General features: G+C 36.6%; 1 protein-coding gene and 1 non-coding gene across 2 annotated transcripts; both read left to right on the top strand.

The window, feature by feature from the left end:
* Positions 1-3,017: 3,017 nt before the first annotated feature.
* Positions 3,018-3,089, top strand: Trnav-gac (transfer RNA valine (anticodon GAC)). Its single transcript has one exon. It is a non-coding gene; the product is annotated as a tRNA-Val (tRNA).
* Positions 3,090-14,871: 11,782 nt separating this feature from the next.
* LOC140167968 (snake venom metalloproteinase lebetase-4-like) lies at positions 14,872-21,188 on the top strand. The gene is made up of 6 exons (XM_072191262.1): positions 14,872-15,003; positions 15,483-15,554; positions 16,397-16,509; positions 19,269-19,391; positions 19,702-19,833; positions 20,935-21,188. The coding sequence occupies exons 1-6, from the start codon at positions 14,872-14,874 to the stop codon at positions 20,960-20,962; spliced, it is 600 nt and encodes a 199-aa protein (XP_072047363.1). The 3' UTR covers positions 20,963-21,188.
* The last annotated feature ends 691 nt before the right edge of the window (positions 21,189-21,879 follow it).

Genomic DNA, 21,879 nt, shown 5'->3' with positions numbered 1-21,879 from the left:
GTACAGAAAGACAGTAACATAAGTTGTCTCAAACACCTTGATTTTTGTTTCGATTGGCAGGGATGGGCTTCTCCAAAGGCGTTCCAGTTTCCAGAAAGCTCCCCAGGCTAGTGCTTTTCTTCTTTTTAGGTCTCCAGCACTAGAGCCCATCTTGGAACCCAAGTAAATAATAAACTAATTCATAATCAAATCATCTCCATGCATCATTTATGTTTCATACAAACAAACAAAGCCCCCACCCCACCCCATCCTTCAATATACGCGCATGTATATGATTTCTAGGCCTAGAACTCGGAGTGTAATACGTACGCCACCTTCGACAGAGAGCATCAACTGTCGTCCGCGGGGATAGATTTCCGATATCAATCCTGATAATAATTATGTTAGCACAATAGGCTATTGTATACTTCTGGTTATATACCCTATACTGTGTCCTCCCAGCATAATAGTGTTATGATTGCAGACCAGATCTGCTCTATTTTTTAATCCCTTGATTTTTGGTTTCTGAACAAAAGAGAAACCAAAACTAAAGATTTGAAATGAGGGAATGGTACTACTTTACACATGACTGCCCTTACACATGACTGTATTGTGGTCACTTATTTATACTCGCCTGTTGGGTAAAGCGTTAACATGATGCCGGATCAGTGACAATGGTACCACTTTTATGAATAGCCTGTCGCAATCTCTAATCGGCATCAAAGGAACAAAGCATTACGTAATCTATTCCTTCTCCTTTCTATGTATCCTCCTTGGTCAGCACCATTTTTGGGGACATGGATTGTTTGTAACATACTGCAGCTATTGTTTATTTTCCTATACACAATAAGAGAGCTACAATACACAGTGCTCTCATCATTGACGCGTGATCTCTACAAACAGCCTAGTTAACGTCACTGTGTGAAAATTAACCGGCCAATATGTTTTGTACTCTCTGAATTTCTAGAAAATATAGTTTTGTAACATGTCTTACATTTTTAGCTAATTTAGATGTTTGGAAATATTCGCACTTTGGTGACTCATGGTTCCAGGCAAGTTAGAGCAACTGTACGAACTTTTTACTAACGTTTTGGGCATCTCTATTTCATTTTGGTTTGTTTTAGATATTTTTGACACAGGGCCTTAGAGCTGAGACTAGTATACCAAAACTAGTCTCAGCTTAGAGCAAAATGCAGCAGAGAATGTAAAGATGTAACGTCTGACAGATAAAATGCTCCACAGGAGGATAAAAAATCTCTATCTTTCCCGATTAACGTGAATCAGTTTTAGACTAAGAATCGAACTTATGACCGGTGCAAATTAAATGAAAATTGTCATACCATAGAATGCATTGCGCAAAATAATCTTTTGACTATAGCTGATATTTTTTCTCCTCAGACAATTTTGAACACAACATCAACGTCGTCGGGAACGAATTTAGTATTAACCCGTGAATGGACGGATAATCAACCAGATAAAGCACAATGGGACCACGTGTCTCTTATTGTACCGTAAGTATCAAATTATAATTTCACCATTATGTATTTTTGTCTCATGCATTATATTTGACGAACTACCATTCAGCAATGGTATCCGAGTTTGACGCGACGAATTAGTCAATTATGGACGCTAAACAAGATAATGTAGATCTTCTTTTTCTAGAAGACGATCTTGCGCTACTTTGGAGATTCTCACAAGAGTATAGTGGCACTCTGGTTGATTTGTAGTAGTGGAGAGTCGACTTCTTGTTGCGAAAGAGTTCCATCATCATAATGATTCATCATAGTAGTACAGGAGTTAGTGATGTGGAAACGTCTGATGTTCAGATGTTGCCTCTAGTAGATGTTACTCTTGGTTTAACTGAGATTGAGGAATGTGGATCAACCCATTTTGATTCTGTGCATCATGGGGATTTTAAATACAGTTCGTCGATGTTCAAGGGAATCCCAGTTGAACTCTTATGGGCTGAGTATGGGGTTCCGAGACACAGCTTGTATACTCTGCTATTGTTCTGACAAAGGTATTGTAGCACTAGACCTTAACCTTACGGGGACAGTTACGCAGGTTAAGACGCAGGAATCCAATGGTACACGCAGGGTACACGACTCACACGAGGCTCTCTTGGTGATGTGACTTGCATATTAGGTTATTGGATACTTCAACGCCAAGGTACTTAGCATGGAACAGTTTCTAGAGGATGGCCACAGATGCTGTACGCATGGTTCTCAGGATTGCAACGTTATGTAATTTTCAGAACCTTGCACTTGTAGATAACATGAACACTAAACCATATGTTAGATAATATTGCTTTTCGGGAGACGGTAGGTCTACTGTAGACTGTTTGAACTGAACATAGAAGCGTGCCAACGTTTTTCAATTGAGTCATAATATGTATGAAAAGGGCAATTGATTTTATACATAGTATCATTGATACTTAAACAAATAAAATTTTAACTTACACAAATAAAATTCCAACTTTGCTGATTAGATATATATAGTATCCTTTCAATCCAAGTCATTGACAAGCGTTTAATTTATGATATTCTCTCCTAAATGTTCAAACTAAAATAAATAATGTAGTAATTAATAACATATTGTTTTATTGTAACTGATGCACATGAAGTACATGATGGATTATCAAGCATTCAAATGTATTCGTCAAGATAATCGGCCTTGACCAGGGAGTTGTCGCGTTAAGATCTTGAGCCCTGCGCGATAAGTCCGCGGAGAGTGTGATTATCTTAACAAATACACTGCGCGCAAATGATCTAATACTACTACTAGTATCATAAATATCATTTGGAGTCAAATAACTCATTGCTACAGAGCGCGTTTGTTGTCATCATATGGTTTTGGATTACTAGTGAATGTAAAATAAGCAGTTAACCAACAAACACCTCGTTTCGGTGCAAGGCGGGCAAAAAACACTCTCTTAATTGATCTCGTACACTGGTATGTAATGTGTTGTTTGTACTGTTCACACCGCATGACTGCTCATATCCATAAGTACCAGACTTGAGTCCTGTTTATCAGGGACAGTCTGTGTAGCTCAGTGGTAGAGCGCTCGCCCGACAAGCGAGAGGTCTGGGGTTCGAGTCCCCGCACAGGCAGGTATGTCCGGAGTTGTTACTCTGGTATATCTGCCTATGCATGTAATGTTTTCATTTGTAAATTCATGTTTAATTGTGCTAGTGTGCGATGCGTGATTCTTCTTCCCCTGTATATTGATATATTAAGAATGCGATTAAGCATAATTAATTTGATCTCGTGCGCTAGTTTGTACTGTTTGAATGTTTCCATGTTCCAGTGTATGATGCGTAGGCCTCTTCCCTTGTTTACTCTCTTCTCCCTTGATTTTGTTGATTCTCTGAATATAACTTCCTCTTTAAAATTGTTTCCTACCTTGTAATTGAATTTCAGAATGCACATGGACTATGCCGGGCTGGCATATGTATGCACTGCCTGTGGGTATAGCAAGATATCAGTGTCATACGTAGGAGCTTTGTTTGGTGTACAAGTAATGGCACACGAAATGGGACACAAGTAAGAACCACTATCTGACTGTTATAATTAGCATGTCCAAAAATAACTCTAAAACGTTGAGTATTTTACCTAAAATTAAAAAACTATGAAAAAACTTTTGGCAAGAAAACAACAACTTCCATTGAAAAGAGCGCAAGCGATATTACTATAGGCTTTGATCCCAGGGGAATTTGGGATACCCCCCCATATTTTGATAGGGGGAATGGTCCATAGCCCTGCAATCATCACCCCGATGTTGACGCCTCATATTTGGCCAATTTAGCCTAAAATTTATGTAATTTATTTAATTTAATTTTAATCCACTTTGGCACCATATTTCACTAGATTAGGTTCAATATACAAAAAATTTTCGCGCGCTTATTCTGTCGCCAAAAGGTGCTGCATTCTCAACTTCAAGAAATTTTCCCCAACCCCATCCTCCAAATTTTACAGTTGAGTTAATGCAATGCATGTAGCACGTCATTTACTTCTTGGCTCATTTTGTTGTGAATGTATTAATGTTGGATTATTGTTTTAATTTTTATCATCAAATTGTAGCCTTTGTCTTGGTCATGATACCGGTGGCATTAACTGTGGTCGCCAAGGATATGTAATGGGTGCTGCAGGATATTTCGACCATGAAATGGGATGGTCAAAGTGCTCGCTGAATAGATATTTGGAAAAGATCAAGTAGGTATCTGTAATATGTAACTTGATAGGAACCGCAAAGACCGCTTTCATATTGACCGTGTGGGGTCGACACAGATAACTACATGGTTCAACACCACTAATGAAAAATGGCTAAAACGCCACCAATATCAGGTGAAACTAGATGGAAAAGAAAACGAGCAAGGTACACCAACTTGATGCGGGGAAACATGTAATATACAGACTAGACAATATGCAGGGGAGGGGGGCAAAACCAGCAAATGTAGGCATAGGAAGTTCGATAGCCAAAGATTACCAGTTCCCAGGCTCACAAAAGTGCTAAACCTGCAAAAACAACAAGGATCAATGATGTAAATCAGCTTAAATCACTGTGCACACTCAAAAAACCAAAAGGTACCAAAACAGACAAAGTTCGATGGCCAAAAATTGCCAATTTCAGAGCCCACAGACGCGTCAGCAAAACAGTACAAAATAACTTGGAGCAGACAAACAAAACCAAACAGACAAAAAACAACCGACGTTTCGAGCAGATAAACTGCTCTTCTTCAGGGACAGACAACAAAATATAAAAGCAAACAACGAAAACTACATGCTGTAGTTTAAAAACAAATTCAAGTCAAAAACTGAAGGCAAGTTCAAATAGAACTCAGTAGCAAACAAGATAAGCTCAGAGCAAAATAAGCATGTCTTACTTCAATGAAGCACAGTTTACTACGCTCAGAACAAAATAAGCATGTCTTCTAGTTGATTTCGATGCCAAATCATCAAAAACTCAACATAGGTTGACCAGAGACTTTTCTTGCTTTTAGCGCACTGAACCGTAAACACCTTAAATTGGCAGTGCGCCCTAGCTCGAAGCTGAAAGTTAGGTAGGTTGAATATAAGAACCGATGCCATGCGAATGAATTTTGGTAATATTACAACAAAAATGTCATATAATGACAGAAAATATACTACTTCGAAGCATCAAAACTCAAAATGTACGTTTTGGCTACATAACTTTTCAATTTCAGTGATTTTAAAGCACTGCAGTCTTTTCAGATGCCACACAAACAAATAGTTCCTCGTCGTATTTCCATGCAGCGCCCAGGATATTAGTGATGTATAACCAAATAATTCCATGGATGGGGAACAATCGTCTTTTCAACAATTCCTTCGATTATCAACAAATTTGCTTTGACAGACTTGTACATTACATACAGACTGTGCTATTTAGCAGTCAAACAATTTAGGGGCTATGCAATACTTATGAGCCGGTGGTCGGGGCTTTAAAATGTCCAAACGGCGTGCCAAAAATTGCTTGCCCTCTCTTGAAAAGTGCCACAAATTGATTGCCCTCTTCTCGCTCGGCTTGCCAAAAAATCTTTGCCTTACCATTTACATGTTGTCAAAGTTCAAAAAGTATGTGATAGCTGTTTAATTCTTTAACAACATTAATATTTTAGTTATGTTTGACTTGGGCATTAAAATAGCCCAAAATTAAAAGTTTCTGATGGAATGGTTCTTTCAGGAACACCCTATACCAAAATACAGTAAGCCAAAAAATAAGGTACCAGTTATGTTCACCCCTGTTTTCCCCAATAAAAGACAGATATGTCATAATTGGTCTTTTAGCTCGAATTTAAGATCTCATTCATTGAAATCGTTCAAGAAATAAAGACACAACATCCAAAAACCCAAGGAAGATGCCAATTAGAAAGTTGCAATTTGCTCCATTGCAAGCCCTATTGATTTGTACACAAAGCGTTTTCGAACAAGAGAACTAACGCCGTGCTTCCATTGATTAGCACGTTAAAACTAACATCGTGCTTTCATTGATTAGAAGAAAAAATTGCAAGGTTTTAGATCACCGTTTCTTTAATTCTTAACCAATTTCAACAAATAAGGTCTTAAATAGCTAAAGACAATCATGTTTGTCTTTGTTTTGGATTATACAGGGGTGAACATAACTGGCTTACTGTACACTCACGCGACCCACATTTTTATAGAATGCAAATATTGTGACATTAATTAATGTTATTTTGTCCATTCTCTTTTCAGTAAATTCAGCTGCCTTAGTGACCAGTAATTCTAAAACTACCAGTGTTACAATGAGTTCCTGAAATATCTGAGCAGATCGCCTGATAATTAAAAAAAGCTGTTGTCAATTCGTGTCAGTGAATGCAACAGAATTATTTACATATTTACATGTTTACATATTGAAAAAATGTGTCATATATAGCGTCAATCATGTTTATAATACATGCCCGATTTAAAAATATAATAAAGTGTTCACGCATCGACCGAGTGTGTTGCTTTTTCATAAGGGCTACTGTGACGTCATAACTTAATTCGCTCGCGGCAGTCTGGTTGTGTCACTCCTCCGTTTCACGTGCATCCATCCAATACCAAAGTAAAGGGCCATACAGACTCCGAATATTGGATGCAGAATATTCGTTCAACAAGTAGTCATTATTTAATCTATTTTAATTAATTTTTATCTCTTACGAATGTGTGTTGACGGAAAATGTCGAATGTTTGGGGGAAATATATTATCGTTAAAAGTGAAATATTACTGAACATAGAATGGGAATAGGTTAAATAACGAAGACATCCACCAAAAAGTCTGCAGTGGCCCTTACAGGTGTAGGAATATACATGTTCTCCGTTATTAGGCCTAACAAATTGTGTTGCCCTAAGAGCTCCAAAGTCAGGATCGGTTGATTGGTTGATTGGTTTACTTTTTTTCCGCCAAATACAATATCAAGAAATGCAAGTTCACCACAAAATACCATGGTAAACAATGATTTATAGGGTTTCTCTTGGTTTGTTTTTTAATATATCAGAGTTATAATCTATAATTATTTGCGAGCTTTATCAGTCCTGTATTCATTATGTATAAATAGCTATTAATAAATCACCATGGGGTACATGGGTGCAGCCATTACACAGCATCATATCAGCAAAGAGTATCTAGATAAGCATTCACTCCATACAAATGAATAGGAAAAAAAGATGGCGGTATTCATGAATTTTCACAATAATGACATGTGCCAAAAATCTGAAGATTGGGGGATCCTGTAACTTACATATGTTATGAGAAACTGATTTTAGAGAAAAGTTTTCGAAAGCTTTTAAAATTTACCGAGCGCCATTTATTTTATAATGGTTTTTATTAAGTCAACTGCCTTACCATTGAAAAGTACAGGAAGACCACCCACTGTGCTAAATGTCAACTCTCCAGACATGCTGGCGCCCAGCCATAATGGCAACCTCCATTTCTCTCGATCAAGAATTTATAAATTGCTATTTATAAATAAGGAATACAGGTCTGTTTATTATCATTTGAAAATCAGTCACAGTCACGGTTGTTCGATGGGATCATTTATTAGTTTTTCAAACAAAACATGTACAACCAAATTTTAGGCTTAAACAGCTAAATGTGATATCATGATAAGGTATGAGTCATTCTCAACTTTTATTACCCCTCTTTTACAAAATTATTCACTTTTATGGCATTTTTATAGCTTTTTCGGATATAAAATGTTTCTATTAATGACACAATTGGTGGCGGTATTTAGTTACTGGAAATTACTCTTTCAAGCTTTTAATACAGATAATTCCTTTTATTGTTTGATGAAATATGTTTATAAAATTTCCTTGTTGCTTGTTTCACCTATTCCAGCTGTTTTAATGACAATATTAATCACCTACCCCTTGCAAATAAACAAATATGATTTAGGATAAATAGCGCCATCTATAGTTTGCATTTATTCAATAATGAAGTCAATTTTATACACACCAAACAACCGTGGTAGAGCGAATTTTGAATTGATTAGACTGGTATCCGTGTAAAAGTTTGTGTTGGTGCAAGTTATCTCAATTATCTCGTTTTTATCCTAAATGTGTATTAGTAAGTTATAGTGCGTATAATAAATATATATAAATATATAAACGTACATTTGTCTCTTGATGTAGCTTGTTGGTGTGGTAACAGACAAGCATACTGGTATAAACCTGAAGTGACCAAGTTGTATATTTAACAAAGTGTATGTAACAACGAGGTTATGGTAATGAGGTGGATACAGGATCGGGTGCAGGCCTACATTTGAAGGATATTGACACGCCTCATCAACCCAGTTTTAGCTACCAGCTGAAATAAAAGTAATTATCATACCATTGAAAATGTACCAGGATAACTCCTTTTTAATTACCATTTGATTAGTCTTTAAATTTTTAAATTTTTTCGCTTAATTTTTTTTGTACTTCTTTCTACATGTATTTAACCTGGGTAAATCATTCAGACATTGTTTTCCTATGATGTCCAAAGAAGGGTGTATGAGTAGCTACACATTAACCTGAACGGACCTGGCTGTCATGCACTGCTTATGCCTCTCATGTCAAATACTGTAATGGAGAGATCAATCGGGAAATTGTCTTCATCGGGAATAGAAATCGAGGCCCCTTGCACCAGAGCATTGGCGTATCCGTAGTGCTGAGCTGACTCCCCATGACGATTCTTGCCCCCTTGCCCCCTGTGGCCACCCTCATATTTAAGATTTTTCTTGTACTCTTTATCCCATTTTTGAACATTTTTCCTAAAAATTACCCCCTTGAAGATTACCTCGCCCACTTATCCCAAAAGTGGGCAGCTATCGCATATTTGGCTTAGATACGTTTTTCTTTCACCCACGTAGCTAAGTTTTGCCAACCAAGGTTATAAGCCCTGTTTGTGCACAGAGATATTATCGATAACCTAAAATTTCTTTGGGGGTGAGCGACAATTGAATACATGAATACAAAACCCACCAAAGTCCATGGGAAGTGATTTTGAGAGAAAAACCTGTGTATCATTTTAATTCCTTCAGTTATATGTACCTGGTCAATATGGTAAGTTTTACTTGCATATGAGTGGGTTAAACTGTATTAAGTATGACGATTAGCATTTCATGGACTTCGTGGGGTTCATTGTAAATTCTGGACTTGGGTGGTTTTTTGACTCATATACAAAGACAACAATGTTGGAATAAGATTACCACTAATAAGATAATACAAAATAAAGCACACAGGTATGTATAATGTTGATAAGCATTCTGCCATGTAATATAAACCACACACTTTCCTTTATTAAGGCTACATGCTCTTTTTGGTTGAAATAATCCCGCCAAAACATTAAAGTAATCTTTTCCCACAACTAAATATCATAGTCAGGAAATTAATGATGCATATGGTAGCTTAGATCATAACTTTCATTATACTTACTTGCAATTATCCCAGAAAATTCTTGATTTGTTTTTACAGAGTCTTGAATTGTCGATGTTTTTGATCAAAAAACATCACTCGGTGTATTTTGAAACTCGAGGCATTAACTCTTCTCAAATTAGCCCCAAATCATAATTTATTATATGCACGTGTAGCAAACACAAATGGGAATAATTGGACGTTGTTTGTGGAGCCTAAATTTGGTTTGATTTTATTTCACAATAATTCTAAGGTGAGAAGTTTGACCTGACATTTCCTTTTTGGATTTCAAATTTAAATTCATTGATATGTGATATTTTGAATAAATAAAGAGTACGCTTACCTTTCTGCAACACTTTACGGTATCATTAAGCATCTGCTGATAACCAACATTTTAGCTGAAAACAGTCCCTTCCTATCATTTTTGAACAAAATATGGTTCAAAAGTGCATACACTACGCGTATAAACTAGCACAGCGAGGTAATGAACAGAGCTATTTACGGTGGGGTATCTATTGTAAGCTATTAGGGTAGGCCTATATAGTATATCTTCCCGCAAGTGACAAGACGTGTCAAGCAGGGCGGTATATTCAAACGCTATTGTCTGGATCATTGAGTATCGATTGCGCACGTATACATGCAGCACGGATGTGTGTGGTCCTCCCCAGGTTTTGACATAAATTACAAATGACGTCGTGAATGACCCAGCGTTTTCATTTTATTATTACTAAATTAATCGTCGTTTATCACGAGTGCTAAGAGTCGTACCAGTTCAATTCATAAAAAATAATTTGTATTAAATGAAAAACAAACAGACAAGTAGAGTCATATGTCTTTCTATGACCGTATTCCTACCAAAATCTGATTTTCAATACACTAGAAACGTGTTGATATGTATATCTTTGAAAATCGCCGAATGTTAACCACAGGCACCGTGGCACAGTATAGGCATCTTTAGCATTCATAGTGCAATTGGCATTGGTTCGAACCCCGGGGAAAATTTTAGTATTTTTTATTCTTTTTACTAATGCGCTGTGCCGTTTTTCAAACACGCCCATGAATGAAACTCATGGGCAAGTACCCTTAAACCCATTTTTTTCTTCAAAAGTCACACTCCAACAATGAATGTGTTACAAGCGGACTTTTATACATACTGGATTTCAATCAATGTGTTACAAGATTCAAATCATGGTCGTGGGTGGTTCTTTCATACATGCTACTTTTCACATGCTCAATAGACACAGAGGATGAATTTGAGTTGTTTTTTCATACATATGACAGGCCTGTGTATAGCAACAATTTCCCATGCTTAACTCAATTTAGCCACAGTATGGACTTGGGTGGGTTTTGTATTCATATATTCAATTAATTGATGGGACATGTGTTTTCGGATATGTGATTATGGCTACTTCGGATTGATACTCAGCTGGGATATTGACCTGATGATAAAATTTTACGGCGATAATATATACCCCCTCTTCCATGTGATGGTATCGCCCAATTAAACTTATGGATATCACGGACCTATGAAAGCAAAGTATAGTCTGGATATAAAATGAAATTATTATTTGATCCTACCGGTTAGTTGTGACAAGTAATAATTACACACTAGACACAATATGAGGCTTCTACTGCTTCTATCGATTTTGGGGTTGGGATGGACCAGGAATCCGTCTATGAAGGTAAGAAGAAACTCTTTGATCAAACATCTTTCATTACACACTGAATGTTGGTGGTATTGGTAAACAGTTTGATGCTACGTGGCTCTTATATTAATTGTAAAATGTAAAAAGATTACTTCGCTTTGTTGATTAATATCAGAGCCAATGATATCACTTCCTCCATGAGTGCAATAGTGCCGCACATGTCTGAAATTAGATTGTGTAAATCCAATTAATACCAGAACAGCCATAGGTTAACACCATACTCGTTTCATAACTGATTGTGAGATGTTTAATGGCTCTCTGTAAATGGGGGTCGACGGCTTAACGTCCCCTACGAATGACGGATTACTCTCATGGGTTATTATATACCAATTCTAAATGCACTATGGTAATCCGAATTTAATCTACAGTATGTTGCCAATGAAATTCGGATATTTCTCCAAATCGATACCCCAGCAAGTTTCCACACTAGTGAATTAAACCTCTGAACCACGCTCGTCAAGATATGCATGACACTTCCTCCGTTAGATTTACATACGGTATATCACATTTTCATAACAACAACGGCTAATTTGCTTTTTATTCAGTTACGTCTTGCACAAGATGAACTTGCCGAATACTTTGGAATTTTGGGCGAGACACAAAAAGGTAATAAACAACCAATTATTCCTTTAAACTACTAATCATTTGCTTGTTACACTATTAAAACACTGTTTACAAAGTTATTATTAATCAAGTTGGTTAAGCAAGTCATCTAAACAACCCTCGTTAAGATACAAGAAGCCTTAAAAGTACCAAAGGGGTGTAAAACTTCCGATCAATTTTTGTGTTATTTTTGGGAATGTTCATGAATACCGAGTTACAATGCTATGTCAATCTGAATTTCGATGGCGATATCGACAGCGGCTGGGAATTTTTGACACCTTGTTTGCATCATATGGAATGGGGGGAAGGACCCTAGTGGAAAAATGGGTACGGGGATGTATAAGTAAGTAAGGTAGCATTTTCAGATTTAGTTATATGTAACATACATTAATGGACCTCTATAACAAATTTTTTATATTTTGTTGGGTAATTTTTCAAAATTCCAGTCGCAAATTCCAAACCAAATCGAAATCAAGAAGCCCTCCACAAAGTTGAACATATGTGTTGTTATTTTAAGTTGAACCTCACTTGTTAAAAAAAAAATACAATTCTGGCCTTTCACCTTTGCTTTGGTATAAATTCGCACTTTTTGAACAAGACAGCTCAATTTAGTTATCGTATAGAGCTCATTTGACTCTAGGAAGGTTTCTCGCATTTTTTTCAAATATCCATCAAAAGTCAACGATTTGTCTGTACAATTATACTAAGTTAGATTGAAACTTTTTAATTTCAGCCATTTTGGCTGTATATTTATATTTTAAAAGTAGGATATTTTTAAATCAAAAAATGTCCTCATAGATCTTCACATTTAGCTTTTGAAAATACATAAGAAAAAGCTGAAAATCCGAACAAAATTTGTTGTTGTAAAATAAATGTGTCAAACGTATGCTTTAAAAAAATGAGAACAACTTCTTCCATACTCCAATCTGATCATGCCTTTTGATACCACTATGCTGATATTTTGCGATTCGAATTTACTGTAAGAACAAATCGTATAAGCATTCGAATATTACTTATACTCTATGTGATTCAATACCTTTTCCATACTAGAATTTATCCTATTTGCCGATGACGTCACCACCATGTATTAAAATGATGTCGTGTTTTCTCCGTGCCTCTAAAATTAATATCAAACATCAGTAATATTATGTTGCTTTGGTTGAAAGGATTAAAATTAGCTCAGGGATCACCTCAATGTTTCACATCGGGTCGGCTTTTGGCTAGTGGTTTCATAACATTACCCAATATGCAAATAAGATATCCCTTATTTAAATATTAGGAATATTGACTGATGCATCTACCGGTTTGGTTAATCATTTCAAGCGAATGCAAAGTATGGTTCTGGAAATAAAAATAGTATGGGAGAGCGAGTTGGCGCAGCGATAGATCCCTCGGCTTGCACCACTGAGGTCCCGGGTTCAAGTCCCGGCCGTGCCCAAGGACTGTATGTGCATTTGGTTGATCCCGATTTCATACACCTTCACCCAATGGAATTTGGGGAGTTGCACAGAAAATTGGTGGATATTACAATCTAAGTGCGGATAGATTTGCGCTGCAACCGGCTGCGGCCTAGTTGATGCGATCTGATTGTGATGATTCATCATGGCAGCGAAATTACAGCGCTTTAAGCCCTCTAAGATCTGGAAAAAGGCGCTAAATCCAAAATGTATTATTTATTTATTTAGATTTTCTAGGTCTTATTGGCCTTTCGATCCTCTCCTCAATATCATTGTTTATGTAATTAATTTTTTTTTGTTAAGTTAATGACGAAATAAGATTAGTATAATTTCTCTATACTAATTTATTCGTTTTACACATGAGAGTGATATTTAGTGATATATTGGCCTTCTTTTAGCCACAAAATTGTTGACTACCCGCTGAAATAAAACCCAATTAACACCATAAACATAAAATATATACCCTGATAAATATTTTTTAATTATTGTTTAATTACAACAAAAGCAGTTATTGAGTCACAACCACAACCCTCATATTATTATCTCATTATCTGCATTATTGTATTTTACTGTATAATAATTGCAAACCTCGGTTTATATAAATTTTTGTTTTATATACTTTGTGAGATAAATTTTATGTTGATACGGACTGAAAAAGGATTTTAATCACATTTATAAATAACTTTTTAAGAAAGACCCAAAAGACATTAAGCAAATTGTGTTGGTTTTAGATAGAGATGATTGTACCATTTTTCTACCTATTGTGGCAGTGACGACAACGCGTTGTTCATTTTGTTTCGCTCTCGCATCTATGCGGCGTCTTTAAGCGCGTGCGTATGAGGCTGCCAAAATGCTGACATGCTTCTTTTTAACATCATTTTCTTTAAGGTAATGGATTTGAAACGTAATTATTGTTATTTTAGTTCCAGAGTATGAAATCGTTTACATCAATCAGATAACTTCAGCAAAGACAGTGCGCACATTTACACGTGAAATCATTAGAGACGATGAAATAGGTTTCAAACTTCGCGTCTTTGATGACGATTTACACGTGGAAGTTACAAAAGACAAGGATTTCTTCACTGAGCAGACGACCTCGTGTATGTATTTGGAAGAGGATGGAATGGAGACGAGGGAGGATATCCCAAGAGACTGTTTCTATAGTGGTACTGTGAAAGGACACAGTAACTCTAGGGTGTCAGTTAACACGTGCGGAGGAATGGTAAGTTGTTTGACAGATACAAATCGCCCCAAAATAATTTTGAACCTTAAACACATGAAGTAAAGTACCGTCAATGGTTTTTCTAGACTCTGGTTGCTAGGTTGAAGCTTTGCAAATAAGAAAAGTTAGAAAGTATGTGCTGATAGGGCATACCATGAATGGGAGTATGGGAGAAACGATCTTCTGTGGCTCATATACTAAAGTATTTTTATGTCACACCAACCATACGGGCACAAGTGACTAGTATAAATGGGGCAAATAACAAATCAAATAATCATAAGGTACAATTCTGAATTCTCTTGTGTTTATATCCCAGACTGGAACCATTTCCCGAGAAGGGTATGGAGACGTATACATTGAACCTTTGCGTCATGCGCATGCGCAGAAACGAGGTATGGATAACGCACTTGGTCACGTGATCTACAAAGCACCTGCGGACATTCATACTTGGGAATGCGGAGTGCGTGATGATGAGCATGATACTGTGGAGCAGATGTCGGATATCAAAACGCGCAGTTTTGTCCCAGATCAGAAATACTTGAAGCTTCATATTGTTGCTGATCACCAATACTGGACTACAAATGGAGCGGAGAGTTGCAAATGCATTACTGCGACGTTTCAAGCGGTAACTGTTCTACTATTTCGATAAAACATGTGTACTTGTATGAATGCGTGTAAAAGTATATAGATATAAAACAAAATGTATTAATTTAGAGCTTCATGAATAGCCGTTTCACGGGGAATGATCTGGTTTTCAGCAAATGTTGTTGTCCACTTGGTTGAATTAAATTGACCCCCACTCCTACATATTGAAGCGGAGGTTAAATCCCTTTGGCTCCCTTTGTAAGTACGAGCTCATAAAAGGTGGGGCAATAATTATGTATGTGGGGCAACCATTTTGTGGCACGCCTTAGAGGAGCAGGGCAAGGTTACTTTGACAGGTCGAAAGGGGGTAGACAAGCCTAATCTGTATTGAATTATAGACATGCTTTTAAAAGGGGGCAATGTTTTTTTGCATATCGAAAGGGGCAGAGATAGCACCGATTCTCAGGCAGATATCATACAATCTACAATTATTATTCTCGTCTTTGTTTGTTTTAACAGTTGGCACATCGAATGGCTTTGCTTCCAAGTCTTAACTTGCTTCTTTCTCGGATAACGATCATCAAGACTAATGTAAGTGTCTGCCTCCGACGTAAGTCGAGAAATAGACATTAGAATCCAAAAATCTAAATATCAGCGTGTAGCACATCTTATTCTGCATCTTATACGCTAATTTTACTGGAATCGGTCCACTGTTTGCGAAGAAATGAGCGATTACATAACGCATGCGTCAATTCACTTCATTCCAAGTTTGAAAGAAAGAACATTCAACACAATGCGCACTAGTGGTTAACTATTAATGGGCTTCATATTTCGTTCGGTGAAATCCTTTTCGTTCTTTTTAAACAATCTGCACAATTTTGTTCAAATTTGAAAACCTGTACGATATTGAAAATGAAAGCTTGCATATAAGATGATGCTCGGTACTTGTAAATATATTTTTTCGTTAATGTTGATAAAAATGTTGCATAAAGAATTCCAGCTGGCTTAAAAAAATTCTCACACACATTAATGTGTTTGGAATATTTCCAAGAAATTTTAATGTAAAGTTTAAATCTTTTAAAACCTCAACATTAATGTTGCATGGTATCAAAAATCACACGTTTTGTGCAACTCAATGTCATTTTGGTTAGTTTTGGACATTTTTGACACAGATCCTTAGAGCCGAGACTAGAATACCAAAACTAGTCTAAGCTTAGAGCAAAGTTTAGCAGAGAATATAAAGACGCAACGTCTAACAGATAAAACACTCCACAGGAGGATAGATAATCCCAATCTTTCCCAATTAACGTGAATCAGTTTTAGACCAAGAAGATTTTTAGAACTCTTTCATGACCTGTGCAAATTAAATGAAAATTGTCCTACCATAGAATGCATAACCTTTTGACTATAGCTGGTATTTTTTCGCCTCACAGACAATTTTGAACACAATATCAACAAAGGCGGGAACGAATTTGGAATTAACTCGCGAATGGACGGATAATCACCCGGATAAAGCACAATGGGACCACGTGTCTCTTGTTGTACCGTAAGTATCAAATTATAATACTCCCAGTGCCCAGTTCTTTCACCATTGTTCAGTGTTCCATGCATTATATTTGACACACTAACCTTCAACAGTGATGCCAACGCCGCGCCTTAGGCGCACAATTGGGCTACTTGGCGATCACTTGCCGCTACTCAAAAAAGCATGCCGCTACTTGTCTAAAATTGGGCTACTTTTGCCAGTCTCAGGCCGCGGCACTAATTTGATGTATTTTCCTTTCAATTTAGCCGATTTATAAAGGTTTTGGGTCTTTGAAGCTCCAAATTGAAATTACAATGGGTTTTGTGACCATTTATTGATCGGTCAGTAACTTTCCAGTAAGTACCGGAAGTTTCAAAGTCAAGTGCTTTTCCGCCCAATTGGGTGTTTTGCGTTGTAAATTCGGATAAATCCGCCCAAATATCCGGTATTGGGCGCTTTTTTTGAAGCTAAAGAAATTGGGCTACTTGAGAATCCTTTACCGCGGCCTGGCGAGTCAATGCGCCGCGCCTTGATGCTGAAAAGTTTTGGCAACACTGACCTTCAACGATGTTATCTGAGTTTGACGCCACAAATTAGTAATGATGTACGCTAAACAATAGAATCGGGATCTTCTTCTTCCGATACTGTTATTACAAAACCTCAAAAAACTATAGTGGCACCATAATGATTTGTAGACATATTGGTACAACATGCTCCACTTGAACATCATAAAAACATTGTTGTGGATGAAGCTATATAGCACATAAAATAATGGCAAAATGCAGGATTAAAAACACACGGTTGCGCAAACAGAAGGTGACGTCTCCAGCTCTGGCCTTGAAAGACGTATGTAGTTAGAGAGTCGACTACTTGTTGAGCGAGAGTTATCCACCATCATATAGTTCCTTCATCATAGTACGGGAGTTAGGAAGCGTCTGCTGTCAATGTGCCGCTGGTTTATCGATCAGCCTATTGTGTTTCTGTGCATTATGGTGACTTTAACACAGCTCGTCGATGTTGAACGTGTTGAAGGGAATCCCAGTTGAACTTGTCCAGTATGCTGAGCAATGCAGAGACATGACGAAGCTAGCTGCTGCATGTCATTGGATTTATCCAAATATGGTGATGGTGGTGTTTAGCTGAGTGTGGGGATCCAAGACACAACTGAATCAGATATACTCTGATGTTGGACTGACAAAGGCATTGCAGCAGTAGACCTTAGCCTCACGGCGAAGTTACGCATATGTTTCGACGAGTGCAATTAATGAACAGCGGAGGAATTAGGGAGTTTAGCTCCCAGATTAAGTTTCTTGAAACGATTCAGCGATTTGCCTATTATTCAAAGCTAAATGAATATAAACATTGCACAATTTGAAAGTAGCGATTTTTTAAGTTTCTCGGAACAAATTCCACAGGAAGCGCAGGAAATTTGCCAATTTCTAGCTAAAATAATCAAATATTTGAACATGTTGAACGACCCAAATGCGCGAGAAGCAGTGTCTCGCTTCCGGATTAAATTTCATTGAACAAGCTCTGCGCGAAGCACAGCAAAATTGCCAACATTGAAGAAGGGGACAAATGCGCGCGAAAAATTGCAATTTGTCGCCTTAAATATTAGCCTAAATTTGGTCTGAACATTCATTTGCATAACATTGAGCAGATGACTGCATGGACCACCCCTGATTTACAGCTATAGGGGCACGGGGCAGGTTATCGATTCATCGACTTTCGTCTTTTTACTGTGGCCTTATTTCATGGAGAAATGTGACGGATCGAAGGGCGACATTTTGAAAAAGTTTACATTGAGTGGCCAGAATCAAGGTTAATTTTCTTCATAAGAGGGTTGGTCCGTATAAAAATGCTTTTCAGGCCAAATCTTATCGTAACATCATCCAAGCGGCAAAATTCATTTTCATTTAATAGTATGTTCATGATTAAGCACTCCCCCTGGTTTATTATATCGAGGATGATCATTGTGGTAAAAGCGGTTTGACATGCAACAAAATTCAAGTGAAATATAATTAGAAAATACAAAACTTGCTGGTCAAAGGCCTTTTTTAATGCACGTCTCTTTTCTTTTCTTTTTTACGGGACTAATAGTCTCCTTTCACTGCTATTCAATGTAAGCCGTAAAAGAACACACAAAAAGAGATTTCAACGGGCCTGTAAAAAGCAAAGAAAACACTCTCTATTGATTTGGTTGATTCTGTGAATACAACCAGGAGGGTGAAAGTGCATATAGGAACAATGCCAAAAACTACGTCACGCCGGTCACGCTATTGTTCGACTTAAACTACATCATTCGCCATTTTGTAAATATTAACGCATGATCGTTGCTTTGAAGTTTCCACCGGATAGTCTGTGGATAGCGCAAGAGCATGCTTTGACCATGCGCAAAAAATGAATATCATGAAGATGTTTAAGATTGATTCTTAGATGTTTCAAAAATTACCGTCATATTGCATAGATTCATCAAAGAATGGTTTGAAGTACTAACGTTATTTAGTAATTTTAAAAATCGGAGAATTTTACAAAATCAATGTTTTTACCTGTCGGTATTACAACTCGTGAAACACATTAGTGATGTGCCTGGGTGACCTAATCTACTAACCTTTAACGTTTCCTCTATGAACTCTAACCCTCCTGCAATATGGCGCCTATTGTCTAGAGTTAAACTACATCATTCGGTGTGTTACGTAATAGCTACGATGCCTATCCCTTTATATCCCTGATACAACGTCCTCTTTCAAATTGTTTCTAACATTGTAATTGAATTGCAGAATGTACATGGACGTTGCCGGTGTAGCATGGGTATGCAGTGTCTGTGGATATAACAAGATATCGGTGTCCTATATAGGAGCTTTGTATGGTGTACAAGTAATGGCACACGAAATGGGACACAAGTAAGAACCACTATCTGAATATCATAATAAGCATGTCCAAAAAAAATGACTCTAAAACATTAAGTATACCTAACATTAATTCAACTATAAAAAAACCCTGTCGGCCATAAAACAACAACTGCTATTGAAATGAATGCAAGCGATCTTACACAGTTGAGGTTAATGCAATCCCTGTAGTCCATCAATTTAGTTTGATCTTATACAGTTGAGTTAATGCAATACCTGTAGTCCATCAATTTATTTTGGGCGCATTTTGTTGTAAATGTATTAATGTTGATTTGTTTCTTTAATATTTATCGTCAAATCGTAGCCTTTGTCTTAGTCATACTACTGGTGGCTTTAACTGTGGTCGCCAAGGATATGTAATGGGTGCTGCAGGATGGTCTGATCAAGAAATGGGATGGGCACAATGCTCGCTGCATAAATATTTGGAAAAGATTAAGTAAGTATCTGTAATTTGTAACTTGATTGGAACCTTAAGGGCTGGGGTATGAACGTTTGAACAGTATTTATTGTGGGACATTAGAGCACATCAGACATATCGAATTGCATTCTGAATACGAAGAATGTCCTTCTGATATCAAATAATTTTGATTTTTGAAATTCGCAATGTAATACACATTTTATGGCAAATGATATTTTTGATATTTAACAGTACTCGAAGTAAACTTTATAAATCTGATGATTTATACTTAAAGTGTATGTAGGTGGGATGAAAAGCCGACGATCAATTGAAAATTTTGACCTTTCGTATTGAAGATATGATTTCTTTCCCCAAAACACCAAAAAAAATAGGTCTTTTTGGGAAAAAAAATATCTTCAATATGAAAGGTCAAAATTTCAATTGATCGCCGGCTTTTCCTCCCAGCTACATACACTTTAAGAATATATCATTAGATTTATAAAATTTACTTCGAGGACGGTTATATATCAAAAATTTGAAAAATATCAAATTTTAATAATTTGTCATAAAATTTGTATTAAGGGATCCGGAATGAGCGTTTTTAGCGTTTCGACAGCATTTTTTGTGGGACATGAGAGCACATCAGACATATCGAATTGCATTCTGAATACGAAGAATGTCTGTCTGATATCAAATAATTTTCATTTTTGAAATTCGATATGTCTGATGTGCTCTAATGTCCCACAATACACACTGTCCAAACGTTCATACCCCATCCCTTAACAATTTCTTCGATTATCAACAAATTTGCTTTGACAGAATTGTGCATTAGATACAGACTGTGCTATTTAGTAGTCAAAAGTTTAGGGACTATGCAATAATTATGAGTTGGTGGTAGAGTCTTTAAAATTTCCAAACGGCGTGCCAAAAATTGCTTGCCCCCTCTCGACATGCGAAAAATTGATTGCCCTCTTCTCGCTCAAAATTAAAAAAGTATGAGATAACAATTTAATTCTTTAATAACATTAATATTTTAGTTATGTTTGGGTATTAGAATAATACAAAATAAAAGCTTCTGACATTTTTATAGAATGCAAAGATTGTGACATTAATATATTATTTTGTCCATTCTCTTTCCAGTTCATTCAGCTGCCTTAGTGACCAGTAATTCTAAAGACACCGGTATTACAATGAGTTCCTGAAATATCTGAGCACAAGATGAGGCCATTGCTCGCCTGATATGACAAAAACTGTTGTCAATTTGTGTCAGTAAATGCAACAGAGTTATTTACATAATTTTCATACTGAAAAAATGTGTCATATATCATGTTTTTAATACACACCTATGACGTCGCGCTATTGTTTTATCGCTCCATTATTTTCCACGAATGGAGCGATGATAATAACACGCCATTCGTAAATGCCTTTCTCTTTTCTCTGAAAAAGCAAATGTTTTTCAGGGGAAAGTACTGGCATTTACGAATGTAGTGTTAATAACAATAAATTGCACATTCGAAAAGCAAGTAGAACGTCTTTGCGAAAAGGGCAGTATTGTTATCATCACGTCATTCATGTAAAACAATGATACGAAATATACGACAAGACAACGATTTTCCTTACTGCAGTAATTGAACGTAATTTTTACAATGTAATCTGTGAAAAGCAAAGCAATGCCCAATTATTGTAAGTTGTACTTAAATGCAAGATGTGTGTATACCCTCACTTTGGAAATTAATGCTTATTTAGACTTCATTTTATAGGCCTACGCTCAATATATATTAAAAGGGGGAAGTAAAACATGTTAAGGTTGGTCTGAACCCTGGAATTATGGAAACTTTCGGGCCTCATAACTGCTAAATTGTTGGTCTAAAGTATTTAAAAGTATACATATTTAGAATGGCAAAGTCTTGATAAGTTCATCTGTGAGGTCAAATTTGGGCCAAAATGCTATTTTTTGGGCCAAAATCCCAAAAAACTGTTTTTTTGGCTTCTTTTTCGTACATCCTACCAAAAAAAGTTTTTTTTTTTATTTTTAAAAACTAGATAAAAATATCTAGGAGCCGTTTTTTTTTTTTTTTTGAATTT

The sequence above is a fragment of the Amphiura filiformis genome, chromosome 1, assembly GCF_039555335.1.
Source record: "Amphiura filiformis chromosome 1, Afil_fr2py, whole genome shotgun sequence".
In the NCBI taxonomy this organism is placed as follows: Eukaryota; Metazoa; Echinodermata; class Ophiuroidea; order Amphilepidida; family Amphiuridae; genus Amphiura; species Amphiura filiformis.
The sequence above is the reverse complement of the archived record's forward strand: the minus strand, read 5'-3'. Positions and strand labels throughout refer to the sequence as shown.

Coding starts and splice junctions, on each gene's coding strand:
- LOC140167968 (XM_072191262.1), top strand. CDS start 14,872: ATGTCGGATATCAAAACGCGCAGTTTTGTCCCAGATCAGAAATACTTG. Junction 15,555..16,396: donor TAACGATCATCAAGACTAAT/GTAAGTGTCTGC, acceptor TTCGCCTCACAG/ACAATTTTGAACACAATATC. Junction 19,392..19,701: donor GCACACGAAATGGGACACAA/GTAAGAACCACT, acceptor GTCAAATCGTAG/CCTTTGTCTTAGTCATACTA.